Source organism: Hylobates moloch, unplaced genomic scaffold (genome assembly GCF_009828535.3).
Source record: "Hylobates moloch isolate HMO894 unplaced genomic scaffold, HMol_V3 SCAFFOLD_3, whole genome shotgun sequence".
Taxonomy (NCBI): Eukaryota; Metazoa; Chordata; class Mammalia; order Primates; family Hylobatidae; genus Hylobates; species Hylobates moloch.
In genome coordinates, this window is record NW_026652278.1 from 26,879,827 (window position 1) to 26,895,871 (window position 16,045).

General features: G+C 40.4%; 1 protein-coding gene across 3 annotated transcripts in view; it reads left to right on the forward strand.

The window, feature by feature from the left end:
- The window catches only part of SORCS1 (sortilin related VPS10 domain containing receptor 1), a 602,630-nt gene that overhangs the window by 576,935 nt on the left and 9,650 nt on the right, over nucleotides 1-16,045 (forward strand). For all 3 annotated transcript variants that reach the window (XM_032178269.2, XM_058436040.1, XM_032178276.2), the window contains exon 24: nucleotides 1,455-1,554. In XM_032178269.2, coding sequence (XP_032034160.1) covers nucleotides 1,455-1,554 — 100 coding nt within the window. The remainder of the gene's footprint in view (nucleotides 1-1,454; nucleotides 1,555-16,045) is intronic.

Sequence of the window (16,045 nt, forward strand, 5' to 3'; positions counted from 1 at the left end):
AGTGACGGTCATCCTCTGTTCCTGTTGTTCAGGAGAGAAGTTTATCTGTGGGGCAGTTCAGTTCTATCACCAATCAGGGGCTTCTGCAGGTGACTCTCTGTTTCCTATCTAAGCCATCAGGCCCTGCTTAACAAATAAAGGGATTAAAGGTGTTATTTTGGCAACTCACTGGAGTAAATAAAACTCAACAAATAGAAAAGGAAAAAAAATTAAGAATTTAATTAGCAGAATGATGGTCAGAAAGCATCTAATTAGACGTAAATAACATGTTAAGTAAAATATTAAATTGATTATTAGAATATTAAAAATAAGGCTAGCAGACCAGATAAAAATAATAGGAGTGGGCCGGGCGCAATGTCTCACGCCTGTAATTCTAGCACTTCAGAAGGCTGAGGCAGGCTGATCACAAGGTCAAGAGATCAAGACCATCCTGGCCAACGTGGTGAAATCCCATCTCTACTAAAAATACAAAACCTAGCTGGGTATGTTGGCTTACGCCTGTAGTCCCAACTACTCAGGAGGCTGAGGCAGGAGAATCGCTTGAACCCGGGAGGCGGAGGTTGCAGTGAGCCAAGATCATGCCACTGCACTCCAGCCTGATGACAGAGTGAGACTCCATCTCAAATAATAATAATAATAATAATAATAATAATAATAATAAAATAAAATAATAGGAGTGTTGTTATCCCCGTAACTTTTCAGAAATTCCTCAACATTATAAAGGACACAGCAAATGGAGCTGGGTTTTCTACTCTAAACAGACGAACCGTTTTACCTCATCCATAAAACCTTACCTTACACTATTTCTACCCAAATGAAGTTATTTGCCCCATGCTTGGGGTTAAATATTTCATAGTCCAGAATTCCATGGGTCTGCCCAGTACCCGTGTGTCAGCCTGAGGAACAGTTTATATAATATTTGTAAGCATGAAATAAAGGTTAGCCAATTTGTTACTTACATTATGGCTGTACTTTGTTTCAATTGTGTATTTTAGCAGAACTATATTTACCATACAATAAATATTCATAAAGTGTTTTGTGAAAATCACATGGTTTGGGAAATAGAATGGAAATAAAATGAATATATATGAATCTTATCGGAATGTGTAAATTGTATATACTTCTTTTAAGTCCTTATGCATAACAAATATTCTCTCAAAAGACTGGGGGTAAGTTTTCTAAGATCATACAGAATGATTTTTAAAGAGTATAATTATTTTCATTCACTAATAGTTTCTCCTATTTTGTTGCAATTAGTACGTAAAGACAGGTCATGCTTAAAAATAATTGTATCTGCATATTCTGGAATTAAATCAAAATCATATAAACCTTATTTATATAACTCACGGGTATAATATTGTGATGCCTTGGTGAAAATAGTAAATATTTCTAAGCTTATTTGTTTATAGTCAGTATGACACTTTTGGTGGCACTAATTATGCTTCTTTTTTCAGATATCAGAATTGCTGATCCACAAGCTCAACCAAAACTCAGTACACTTCGAGCTGAAGCCAGGAGTCCGAGTCTTCGTCCATGCGGCTCACTTAACAGCAGGTCAGTGTCCATGTCCCTGGGTTTTGGCTGGTGGCTCTGGCAAAGGGAATCCCAGTCTGTGCTTCCTTCCTCATAAAAAGGCTAGATGGTAACAATGCTGATCAGAAATCAAATCAGTCATCAGATCTTGGAGGTTCCCTTGCTTGGTGTTTCTGCCTTAATGGAGAACCAGTTAAACAACAGAAAAAGGTGACACTTTCGGCTGAGCTCGATGGCTCACGCCTGTGATCCCAGCACTTTGGGAGAACTGAGGTGGGTGGATCACTTGAGGTCAGGTGTTTGAGATCAGTCTGACCAACGTGGTGAAACCCCATCTGTACTAAAAATACAAAAATTAGCCAGGCGTGGTGGCGCCTGCCTGTAGTCCCAGCTACTTGAGAGGCTGAGGCAGGAGAATCGCTTGAACCCGGGAGGCAGAGGTTGCAGTGAGCTGAGATCATGCCACCGCACTCCAACTTGGGTGACCCAGTGAGAAGGTAATATTTTATACTTGTCTCTGGCAAAAACTGTCAGCGAACCGCTTAGATACATCTCACATGAAAGCATGCTTTATTTATCTCATCAGAAATCTTGAAAATAACATTACCAAATACATTTGTAGGGGTCTTTCTGCAAAGTCTTATTTTCAACATATTCATATTACAAAGAATTTGCTTTCTTTAAGTTTCAGGATAATGTAGCACAGTAGAGATAGCAGGAACTTAGGAGTGGTACAGGGCCATACCCAGGAACTGAACCTGGAATTGGTCATGGTCTTACAGTTTTTTTTTTTTTTTTTTTTTGAGACGGAGTCTTGCTCTGTCGGCAATCTCGGCTCACTGCAAGCTCCGCCTCCCGGGTTCACGCCATTCTCCTGCCTCAGCCTCTCCGAGTAGCTGGGACTACAGGCGCCCACCACCACGCACGGCTAATTTTTTGTATTTTTAGTAGAGACGGGCTTTCACCATGGTCTCGATCTCCTGACATGGTCTTACAGTTTACTTAATGTCATTGAGCTTCCATCTCTTCAACTGAAAAGGTGGTGGTGGGGATGGGGGATCCTCCTTCTAAGCTTATGGAGAGTTTTCAATGATAACACAAGTAATTAGAATAGATGATAACACAAGTAGCTTAGAATAGTTTTCAATGATAACACAAGCACGTAGAAATGATGTTGTTGTGATATATTCATAATAAATTAACAATATTTATTGAGTACTTATTTTTGCAGAGTACCATGCTTGTGCTCCATGGAGTACAAACACCAGTGAAAAGTGGTCTTCGTCTTCACAAAACTTATAACCTGGTTGTGGTGTGGGGAAGTTCGGTGTAGCAATGGCAGTTGTACTGTGGGATGGGAAGAATAGGCAGTGGAGAGTAGTCAATGAGCAAACTGCATAAATGCTTATATAGAGAGAGACTACGTAACATATTTAAGCACTTGGATTTTTTTTTCCAGTCAGAACATTGGTTTCAATCTTGGCTTTGTTACTCACTATGTAATCCTGGGAAAGACATTTAACTTCTGTGTGCCTCAGAGATGGTAATAGCATCTCTGCCAGTGGGAGTGTGTGAAGATTAAGTTAATTCAGGTAATGCGCTTAGGATAGTGTCTGAAACATAGCTTTAATATTTATTTTTACTGTTATTATTATTAACAACTAAAGCTGTATAGGAAATTTAAAGCAGAGATGAGTTACATCCTGTCAAAATGATACAGGATTGTTTCATGGAGTAGGTGGTTTTGAGGAAGAACCTTAAAGGATGGATAGGATTAAATGCAAGAGGTCATTCTAAGCACCAAAGCACCAAGGAAGTAAAGCCTTAAGGGCTTTGGGGATGCTGAATAAATGAGGACAAAAAAGTAACTATTACAAGCACCATTCTCTGGTTTCCTGGAGATTTCACGAGGCTCTGCTAGGTCTAGCGGAAGGCCAAGCAGGCTGACCACTGACTTCTCACCCTCTTGGATTTTATCTTTTTTCTTTTTGGATTTCATAGAATATTTTATTGTTCTTATTGTTTTTTCAATCACACTATTTAAAGTCACTGTTCCTCAGCATGGAGTATGGAGGTGTGGTGGGTGGAAACATGCCAAGGTGTGCCGTTTGTACTTTAGTGAGTAAGCCATCCAAGGTCTGGGAAGACATCAAGACCTTTGAACAGAAGTGTGACTGATTCAGAGCATTCCTTGAAAAAGATGACTGTAAGGAGCAAGGAGGATTGAGTAGGGCATCTCCTATTCTGCATCTTTTCATCCTAACACATCCATTGAACAGATACTTACTGAGTGCCTGCCTACGCTGGGCCAAGCAATGTTGTCAGCATAGGGGACAGAGTCTCTGCCCTCATAAACTACTATTGCTGGTAAAAGCCACTTTCTGAATTGTATGCTGGTGAAAATTCTCTGAAGAAAAGGCTGCCAACTTATCTCAGGGCATTTGATGGTCCTGACTGGCCTTTTCCTGCCCAAAATGTTGAGCTTTGGTGTTTGGTGAATGGGGGTAGCACATGGCAGAGTCACACATGACTAGTTGTATGGGAGAATGACCAAATTCCAGAAACAAGAGTTGTAGTCATCCTAATAGCCAAGCCACTGACAAATGTTGTCAACTGAGTAGAAAGTAACCATTGAATATCGGTTTTAAAATATTCACTGATTTATTTAATCTAATCAGACCATCAAGCCTGTTTAGGTAGCAGACTGAACTTCATCAGCCACTGCTTGTTCCATTTGAGATTAGAAATTAAAAACAACTAAGCCTGATATTCCATACTGAAGTCTGGGTTTGAAGGGCTGTGGCCAACTTGTCTATCCTTCGTGATACAAAATTTGCTTTTACAGCATAAGCAGCCTTTGAATGAACACTATCTTTAGGCTTGGTCTATCAGAAAACAGTGCCTTTTTGAGTCCAGAGACCTTGCTCTGTTGAACAGGAGAGCATTGGAGGTCAAGCTAGGCCTGGAACTAACCCTATTTCTCCCATTCTTCAATTCTGGAGGCCACTCACATTTCACTCTTTTTCTTCCTTCCATACTTCTCCTCCATCTGTGTCTGGTTTTTATTTAACTGATTATTGCATTATGCTCTAATGATGGTTCAGATCATTTTGGAAGATAGTGAATGTTCCCACCACAAAGAAATGATAAGTGACTGAAATGATGGATATGTTAATTACCCTGATCTGATCACTATGCTTATGTATCACAGCATCACCATGTACCCCATGAATATGTATAATTGTTATGTGTGAATTTAAAAAAATTTAAAAGATTGATATGTTACCGTATTTAACTTTAAGGAGAAGTGGTATGTAAAAAAAAGGAAACCTTATTTTAAATGTTACTTAAGAAAACTTTCTTCAATGACAAATGGTTTAGAGCTGGGACAGAGCTGAAATATTGAGATCAAAAAGTGGGTAATTAGCTGAGACTGGTTTGGCCAGTTGGCTTGGCCAGAGAAACTGAATACAGCAAAGGCATCCAAAGGTCCTTGGATTTATAGCTCCGTGTGGGAAGGGAAGTCAATTCCTGATAACCATGAGACGTTAATCCCACTGGTAAAAACTCCAGATGGCAAAAAACAATGCAAAGTTGGGAAGAACTGAAAAATGTTTCCAATTCATGTTTGTAGTTTATTCTATAACTAGGAGTTTAGGAAGCAGGACTAAGACTCCTGGGAAGAAAGGATGGCAAAAGGGAGGTATATTTTGGGGACCCAGATATGCACAATGGGATTTAAAGAAGAACCCCTCGCAATATAGGTATGTGTAACACAAAGTCACCAAAGAAAAAAAATATCCATTTCCAAATAAAAGCCCAATCTTAGCCTGGACCAATTTGGAGAGCGTGAGAAAATTCTTTGACTTCCAACCACTGTAGAAATCTTTCCTGTTAGTTTTGATAGTAGGGTCTTTTGGCTATATAATTCCAAGCCTGATCAACTGGCATTATTAAGTTTTCTGTCATGGCTAGTTCAGCAACTGGAGTAGATATAGATTTATATGTGGATAATTAGCTCCAGTTTGGTAAGTAAACGAAGATAATGTCATGGGCTGATGGAATAACTTGAGTCTTGGAAACTTTTGCTATACTGAATTTGGCTATGCTGGTCATAACGCATTAGAGCTGGCGGTGTCCACAGGCGCACAGTCACTCAGGGCTCGATTTTCATATGCAAAAGACAAACGTGTCAACTGGAACAACAACTGTGATAAGGAAGTAAAATATGTGAGGGATCTGTTTCCTGTTGGTGACTGCTCCTATGTTACCTTTAGCTACCTGATTAAAAGAAAAAAACTATTTGAATAGGGTGGTAGACCCTACATATACAAAAAACAGTGGAGGGAATTCCCCCTTCACTCATGGAAAACTTGGCATGTTGGTAGGGTATCAGTGGGCCGAGACATTTGCCACAGTTTTGTTTCTTCTTTTATCTTTTCTTTTTTTTTTTTTTTTTTTTTTTTTGAGATGGGGTCTCACCCAGTCACCCAAGCTGGAGTGAAGTGGCGTGATCTCGGATCACTGCAACCTCTGCCCCCTGGGCTCAAGCCCTCAGCCTCCCAAGTAGCTGGGACCAGATTCATGCCACCATGCCTGGCTAAGTTTTTTTGTGTTTTTGGTAGAGACAGGGTTTCACCATGTTGCCCAGGCTGGTCTCGAACTTCTGAGCTCAAGTGATCTGTCTGCCTCAGCCTCCCAAAGTGCTGGGATTACAGGCATGAGCCACCACAATTGCTTTTATTAGGTTGAAATTAACACATTAATATTTGGGTGGCTAGGAAGAGAAGGAGAAGGAAGCCTGAAAAAAAAAAAAAGAGAAACAGTGGAGAGGAGTATTAGATGCAGAACTTCCACCTCAACTCTATTTCTGTTTCTCTTATCCCCCCTGTAGGCAGGGGAAAATAAAAAAAAAGAAAAAAAAAGAAAGAACCATTGTTAGCAACATTTCATGTCTCATAAGCAGGATTGCTAATACCTTCCCAGGGACCATTACAACATGCTGCTGCATCCCATTAATTGCTCAGCAGATGTTCAGCAGCCTTCTTTTAAAAATGTTTGAGCCAGAGTATGTTGTTGATGAGAGAAGCCAATGCATAATTTGGTTTGTCTCCAAGGAAAAAGAACTGTCTCTTTTCAAGAATTTACTAGCCTTATTTTGGTTTTCAAATTCAGTTCCCTGTTTGCTTTTATGGGAACACAAGGAAAGCATTTGCAGATAGCTGAATGTCATTAGAGACTGGATTGTGTCTGCCCCCTACCCACCAACACGTTCCATTTGGGAATTCATCAACTGTAGTATCTAAGCTGAGCTAAATTTTGAATGTAGTCCTTGTTTTGTTCCTAGCCACTCCTGTGCTCCTTGGCTTTCATGCAGTTTTTCTTTAAGGGTCTAACCACTCCTGACAGGTATGTTTCTGAAATTCTCTTTGCAGAAAGGAGAGACTTGAACCTGTATGAGAATAAGGGAGAACGAAAAGCATGTTATCCAGAAGGTTGAGGGAGGGTCATGGCCTGAGTGGCTCCCTTTGACTTTTAGTACCTGATGGCAGCTGGCATCCATGTTTAGCAAACAAAGGCTATGATGTTGCAAAAACAATACAAAGATTTGGAAAAGGGAATAGAATGCAGTCAAGCTAGTGTTAGACTGGAAGCACTGCTGTCTTGACCAAAGTGTACCTCTACTCATGATATTCCAGATTGGAATATTTCTCCCCGCTTCTTCACCTATTTCTCCTTGTTCACCTGTACTTTAAGGCTCAGCTCAATGACAACATCTGCATGACATCTTTGCAGAGACATTTGCCTGGACAACGTCTTCCCTTTGTCAGAAATCGCATGGATTTTTAGATCTCTATCTGTCTGATGATGATGAGGATGATCATGACCATCACCTTTTGAATCACTCCTATTGAATTTCTTGTGGATATGGTTCATCATATCTTTATATCAGCTTCTTCATATGTCTTTATATCATCTTCATCATTATACCTAGCAGATAACTTGCACATATCAGGTGCTTAACAAATACTGTTTTATGAATATATTATACGCATAATTTATAGCCTGCAGAGATATATTCAAAATCCCATTCCCGCAGTTAACCTTCAGATCCAGTTTATTCAGTTTATTCATTTGTGAACCTGTCCCCATGACATGCTTTTTCTTATCAAATAACTCATCAGTGGAGACTTGCATTCATTTACACAATAAGCATCTAGGGAATCTTTGTATTTTTTTTCTTATGGCAGGTGTTCTTTAAATGTGCATTGTAATTGTTTATATACACATTGTGGGGAATGGGCCGTTGAAGGAAAACTGGGCCCATCCTTCCCGGAGTTCTACGTCCCAGAATGAGAGATCTGAGAGAGAATGGGAGAATGACTGGTAGGCGACTGTTACCAAAAGAGACGGAATCCCTGGTCCTTATTTTATTGCTCTGGCCACTGGAAGACATGGTTTCAGTATCAGAGCAGCTTCACTTCATGGCATAGCTCATGGTCACATACCTTGGACTGCACACTCCTCACCTTAACAAACCAGCCAAACCTTCTTCACATCTTTTGTGATGCCTCCCTTGTCCTCCCCATCTCTCATGTATGCATTTGCCCTGGCCTTCTGTATCATATATCTTAAGAGCTATAATGGGCTGGGTGCACTGGCTCATGCCTGTAATACCAGCACTTTGGGAGCAGGAGGTGGGTGGATCACCTGAGGTCAGGAGTTCAAGACCCGCCTGACCAACACGGTAAAATCCCATCTCTATCAAAAGTACACAAATTAGCCAGGCATGGTGGTGTGCACCTGTAGCCCCAGCTACTCGGGAGGCTGAGGCACAAGAATCACTTGAACCCAGGAGGTGGAGGTTGCAGTGAGCTGAGATCGTGCCACTCCACTCCAGCCTGGGCAATAGAGCGAGACTCCATCTCAAAACAAAAACAAAAACATAAAACAGCTGTGATGTCATTTTAGGGAGAGTTTTTCTAGCAAGAATCTGGAAGGCTCTGAATCTAATGCACACCATTTGATCCGTGTAGTTACTTGTGGAAGAACAAACCTGAGCCGTTAAGAAAATATCCCTAAAATGCCAATAGTTTTCTCATTGCCCCTAGTAACTTGAAATTTACTCAAGGGCAGGATCCATTTTTATATTCATCATCTTATTCTTCACATGACTCTATGCCTTACTTTGAAATTATTCCTTTAAACCTGTAGTTTATCAGGGCGTATGAGATGAGTGAGGGCCCTCACTCACACTGAGCTGGCTAGACCTGAGGCACAAATACTAGTTGCATGAAACTTTACTAAATTCTAAATGAGGAGAATGAAAAAATGTTCTATGCAGAAGATTCAATAAAGCTGAGTCTTTAAGGTTGAATAGGAATTCACCAAAAAAAGAGCAAATAAGCATTGCAGGTTGAGAGGCCAGGTTGCGCAAAGGCACAGAAAGGTGGAATTATATGGTTTATGTATAAAATTATGTGTTGTCTGACATGGATTGGGGCTTCTAGATATACCCTCAAATATTCATAATTAGTATATGTACTGAGGGTAAAATTATGAGCAGAGGGAGAGGGATAAAATTCAGGAAAAATAATATGCTAGTATATTATAAACTTTGTTGTCCATCATCCATTGTGTGCTAATGAAGAAATTTTGTTAATGCAAATTTGAGATGATAAGGTATAATGAATTTGGAAAATGAAAAAAAAAAAGGCTGCTAGAAGGAATTTGGTGGTTTTTTTTTTTCTTTAATAATAGGTTTGGGCAAAACTCCATTATCATTTCTCTTTTTAACAAAGTGTTTATACACAGAAGTTTACAACTCAAGTGGCAAGATGTGGTAATTTATTTGGTCGAGATAGAGACCTGGGAGGTGGAGATTTTTTTTTTTTTGGTTGTCAAAGACAATAAATTTGGTGGTTCATGTTGGGTTGGATGTCATCAAATATATAAGTGAAAAACCCCATCAGGAAGCTGGAAATAGGGAGTGGAAACTCAGGTCAGAAGACCAGGACCAGAATATACATTCAACTATGAGCTTTAATTTACCATCTCATAGCAGATAATCAGGTGAGGGGAACCTGCTGACAGGTGATAAGTTAAAGCCTTAATGGCTGGTTTATCTTTCAAACTCTATCAAACCCTGTATCTTTGTTCTCATGAGAACCCTTGGTCATGAGTAAATTTAGTCCTTATATTTGGTGGGGAGAAGGAGGGAGTGGGAAATGACCTGAAAACCTGTTGACTCTTCTAAGACAGAATAGGTAAGATTTCCATGAGAATAGAAAGTAAAAAGAGGGCAAGCAAGGGGCAACACTGACCTTTTATTTGAGAAGGCAAAAGCCTAACTAGATGGATACCTCCTAAATAGCAAATAACAACCCTTTAGGCATTATTTGCACTTTGTAAGTTATGTACTGGGCAAATGAACTGCAATTTGGATGGTGGGACTTCTGTTCAAAGTACTAAAAGAGCTGGAGCTGACTAGTTAGTTCCCTCAAAGCATTTGAGATACATGAAACCCTGCCCTGTAGTTAGAAAACTCTTTCCAACTCAGGGTGGGAGATATCTGCTATAAATAGCAGTTTTTCTCAAACGTGACGTTACATTGCAATTAACTTAGGAAGCTTTATAAAAATAGAGATTTTCTAAGCCTCACCACACACAGTGAAGAATCCCAAGGAGCCAGGAATCTTCTTCTTTTTTTTTTTTTTGGATGGAGTCTTGCTCTGTTGCCCAGGGTGGAATGCAGTGGCGCAATCTCAGCCCACTGCAAGCTCCGCCTCCTAGGTTCACGCCATTATTCTGCCTCAGCCTCCCGAGTAGCTGGAACTACAGGTACCTGCCACCATGCCCGGCTAATTTTTTGTATTTTTAGTAGAGATGGGGTTTCACCATGTTAGCCAGGATGGTCTCGATCTCCTGAGCTCGTGATCTGCCCACCTTGGCCTCCCAATGTGCTGGGATTACAGGCATGAGCCACCGTGCCCAGCCCCAGGAATCTTCATTTTTAGCAAGTTTCCGCTAATGATGCTTATGATGGTGGCCTCTTCACTAGTCTCAACAACCACTGTTCAACAGCCTTTCACAGAGAGAAATCCATCTGCATAACAAGGAAAGGTGAACGGCTATCTCCAGTAATAAATCTGATTTACAACTCAAGGCATCCACTAAAACAGAAGCATGAATTAAATAAGAAGAGCCTGTGATATTAAGTACAGGAGGAAATTAATAATAAACATTAAAATCTAATTTCTTGGAATATTTGGAGCTAACCTAATTGGCAGAATGGGCAAATGACAATGAGTAAGGGGGAGAAAATGAAACATGCCCCTGAATCTGGGGCATATTAAATCCATAATCTAGATGAATGGCAAAGGCCAGCCAAGAGCTGTGGCCATGAAGCAGTTGAAACGTGATTAAAGTGTGAATTGGCATCTTAATGGCAGATGTAATTGAACAGCCGTGAGTTTTATGAGAGTTAAACAAATACTATTGTCTAGATGCTGTTCATGTGCCAGTGTGAGCATAAAATGATATGGCTACATTTCACTATATTTCTGTACATATTTCAGAATTCAGAGGTTGCCCTACGCTGGGCTTTCCGGTTTGGTCGCTATTCATCTGGAGTTCTGGATAAACGCACAATATAAAAATGGTAAAGGGTTAATATTTATCAAAGGAAGAGCCTCAAACCTCAGGTTAAATAAAAAACATGACCAAAAAAAAAAAAAAATACACTGAAACATTGCTTCCACCCGCTCCTGTCTATCAGTTGCCTTATTTAAGCTGCTCGGTATAGGAAAACTGTCCTTTGTCAAGGGTATGTGTGGGTTTTTTAATAAAACTGTTATCTTGTGTTATCTTGGCCTCTATGGCTGCTGCTGACTGGTTTAATTTCTTTTGCAGGTGTAATAAAAAGATGTTATCACAGAGATATTAGAGAATTAATATTTCCAGGCTTCAGTTGCTACCACTGGATGTGTTATGAGTAAATTTGGGAGGGAATAAGAAACTTCAAATTTCAACCTAGGTCGTGATATATCGTGAATTCTGCACTACAGTTTCACATTGAGAAAAAGACTTTACACTTGAAGGGAGAATTACCATTCGTCAAGAAGTTTTAGAAACTACAGTAGAATCTCAGCCACAACATTATGGATGCAGATGCCAAACAGGAGTTGTGGAACTCTGAACTGTAAAGTGAAGTAAATTGTTGCAATAACATTTTCCATTTAGGGATGAAATTAGTACTGGTGAAATTCTTCCACAGCCAGTAAGTTTATCTGTCTCTTTAGTTTCCGGTCACCGTATTATCTACATAGTAATTATTTACAAGTCTTTTTTAAGTAAAGCCGTGGTACCAATATGTTTTCTTCCTTTTATTTTTCTTCCTTTTATTTTTCCCCAAAATAAATATATTTTTTATCTTCAAGTAATTAGGTAGTTGCACAGATACATAGACCCAGCGGCTTTTCACAGTTATTTAATCATTATGGTGTTATAAACAATAATGGGTTTATCATGTAGATATATATCTAAATATATCCCTCCCTGCAATATGATTAAAGGTGATATTTTCATCTACCTACCAGCGTGCAGCAATGAGGTTGCTCATTGGCTTTGTTTAGACACAGGATCTAGTTCTGTTACCCAGTCTGGAGGGCAGTGGCACATCATAGCTCACTACAGCCTTGAACTCCTGGGCTCAAGCGATATGCCTGCCTCAGCCTCTCGAGTAGCTAGGACTACAGGCACGCACCACCACGTCCAATTAATATTTTTATTTTCTGTAGAGACAGGGTGTTGCTATTTTGCCCGGGCTGATCTCAAACTCTTGGCCTCAGGAGATTCACCCACTTCAGCCTCCCAAAGCATTGAGATTGCAGGCATGAGCCACCATGCCTGGCCTAACTTCTAATAAACTCTTTCTTCACCATTTCTTTTTTTTCTGAGATTACGGGGGACCATAAAAGGGACTGAAATGATCACAGGGTAACTAGACTGAGTTAGCCAGGCTAGAGGAGATGTCTGGAAACTCTTGGTTAGAGAATGGTCAGCAAGGAAGAGTCAGATGAACAGAAACACGGGCACAAACATGCATCAGAAATGCAGTTTCCCAGGGGAAGGCAAGGCAGATAGTCAAGAGAAATTAGCAAAAAGAAAAAAAAAGGAAAGAAGGATAACACATATAAAATACAGACAAGATGCCAGAACATAGGACAAGCTACCCTTTAGACACCAAGTTTCTTATACCTAGAGTGATCAGGACTGCCCTGGGTTATCTATGCTATATCAGCATAAGCTTTAATAGCACCCCATTTTATTCTTAAAGTGTCTTATCTTTGAAAATAATATGTATGGTCTTCTTACTTTTACCCTTCCACCCTGAGAGTGGGGATAGAAGACTATACCAAAAATTGGCTAATGTGGAGCTCAAAGGTAATAATTGGTAATTGAATGTTTAACTGGTTGAAAGAGACCTTTGAGGAAAGTGAATAAGCTATTGCTATGTAACAAACCACCTAGAAGTTCAGTGGCTTAATAGTAAGCATTTATTATTGCTTATGCGTCTAGTCTTATCTACATTCACTTGTCTGTCTGCAATCAGCTATGGGTTGTTGGTTAGGGAGCTCTGCTGATCTTGGCTGGTCTGTCTCACATGTTACGGGTCAGCTGCCTTCAGGCTGCTCTAGCATGCTTTGGTTAGAATAATTAACCTGGCCTCTACATGGCCTTTCATCCTTTGACTGTTCTGGTCTTGCTCACACATGGCAGTGGTAGGATTCCAAGAGAAAAAGCAGAGGTATGCAAGGCCGTGAAATTCACAATTAGCACACCGTTGCTTCCATTGCATTCCATTGCCAGATGCGGATTATAATGATAGCTCAGATTCAAGGCATGAAGACACAGATTTTACCTCTTGCCTTTTAGGTGAGACAAGCTTCAAACTCATTGCACAAAGTTTAGACACAGAGAAGGGTAGAGGATTGAGCCAGCAATGTAATCCATATCTACATGAGGCTGACTGCTCACTTAGGGGAGACTTGAGAGGCTTTTTTTTTTTTTTTTTTGAGATGGAGTCTCGCTCTGTCACCCAGTCTGGCGTGCAGTGGCGCAATCTCGGCTTACTGCAAGCTCCGCCTCCCGGGTTCACGCCATTCTCCTGCCTCAGCCTCCCTGAGTAGCTGGGACTACAGGTGCCTGCCACCAAGCCTGGCTAATTTTTTTTGTATTTTTAGTAGAGACGGGGTTTCACCATGGTCTTGATCTCCTGACCTCATGATCCGCCTGCCTCGGCCTCCCAAAGTGCTGGGATTACAAGCGTGAGCCACCGCGCCCGGCCAAGATGCTTTTAGGTAGTTTAAAAAACTTTCTTCTGGAGCCATCACCAGATTGAACTACTATCAACAGCAAAGGGGCACATTTGCGTGTGTAGGGGGAGGTATTTTTGCTTTGTTTTAGTGATCCAGAGAATATAAAAGTCAGGCATGCCCTAAATACAGGACTGGAAGTTTTATGAGTGAGAATAGCTGGGGCCTGCTATGCAGTATTCTCAAACTGTTATACATAATAATTACCTGTGTACCTTGTCACATATATGGATTTTGGAGACCTACTCTCAAAGACTATACATTTTTTTTTTTTTTTTTTTTGAGACAGAGTCTTACTCTGTCGCCCAGGCTGGAGTACCCTGGCATGATCTCAGCTCACTGCAAGCTCCGCCTCCCAGATTCATGCCATTCTCCTGCCTCAGCCTCCCGAGTAGCTGGGACTACAGGCGCCTGCCACCATGCCTGGCTAATTTTTTTTGGACTATACATTTTTTTTTCAAGTGAAGCCTAGCTAACAATATTTTCACAAGTGCTCCAAGTAATTCTGATTCAGGTAGTCCGTAAACTACACTTTGAGGAATATTTCACATAATAGCCAGGAATCATCACCTTCCAACCTTAGAAAACCATAAGTCATTCTTCTCCTCTTGTCTGTTTATTATGATGATGCTTGGTCTTGGAGTTACTGATGTTTGTCATTACTTGGCTAAGTGACCTCAACTCCCTGTCAGTGGATATTACTGAAGATTCACCCTCAGTTTAAATTCAGAAACAATGCTTCACGTGTCATTAGAGCTACTAAAGGACAAACTGAGACACATTAAAATGTTAAAGAGTTTATTTGAGCAAACAATGATTCATTAATCAGTTAGCACCAGACCACAGTTGATTTAGGGCTCCCTAAAAGGCATGAGACTTTTATGGGGTGAAGGTGAAAGCTAGGCAAAGAAAATATTTGATTGGTTAAAATGGAGGAATAGCCTTCTTTGGATCATTCTAGTAGAAAGTCTCTCGTTAGATATTAGTTAGTGGTTTCTAATTGATTAAGCTTAAGTTTTGTTTTCCTAGAATATGACTATTTACTCTTTACTTCGGTTTTGGTTTGCTTACATAGGAACCCAGGACGCCAGAGTTGCCTCAGTCTAATGGCCTCCCAATTGGCTACTTTAACAAGAGACTTCCCTGGAAATTCCCACCTAGTCTCGTCTGCAGTCTGTGGCTTTTTCCCAATAACATAGCAAACTTTAAGACTCTGATGATTGGATTTGTTTCTAAATGGAGGGAAGGCCTGTTGGACAACTGAGAGTACTCTGTAAATGGAAGCCTTTCTGCCCATTCTGCATTCTGGATAAACTTTCTCTGTGCTATTCCCATATCACTGTAATTTCTGAAAAAATACTTCAGACCACATGGATTTTGTGATATTCAAGGCATGTAACTCAAGCCTGAATTGAGTCTACTTTGGGGTCAGGAGAGGAAAAAATAAAATCAAGGTATGGTAAATTACTTCTACAACATCCTGACAACACTATCTCTTGGATTAGAATTAGAGTTGAAAGTTTCAGGGTCATAGTGCAAGTAGCAGTTCTCCAGGAATGTCCTTTTGATAGTATGAAAGTGAACCCTGGACAACAATAAGATTGTTCTGCATGGCTTCACTGGGTGATGCTACCATGTTATTGACCTTAAAACTTGGAAATAAACCAAGCAAAGGGCAAAACTGCAGCAAGGGGGGCCGGGTGCCGTGGCTCACACCTGTAATCCCAGCACTTTGGGAGGCCAAGGAGGGTGGATTGCTCAAGGTTAGGGTTCAAGACCAGCCTGGCCAACATGGTGAAACCTCATCTCTACTAAAAGTACAAAAAAAAAAAAATTAGCCATGCATGGTGGCAGGTGCCTGTAATCTCAGCTACTTGAGAGGCTGAGGCAGGAGAATTGATTGAACACAGGAGAAGGTTGCAGTGAATCGAGATCGTGCCACTGTACTCCAGTCTGGGTGACAAAGCAAGACTTCATCTAAAAACAAAACAAAATGAAAAAACTGCAGCAACAGGGAAAGCAGTGCCTGGGGAGAGGCATTTCCTAAGAGTGTTACGTGGAACCTAGTTCTGCAAAGGGTCTGTGGTCAAATGAGTTTATGAAAGACTATGGTAAAGTTAAATGTGTTCTTTTCT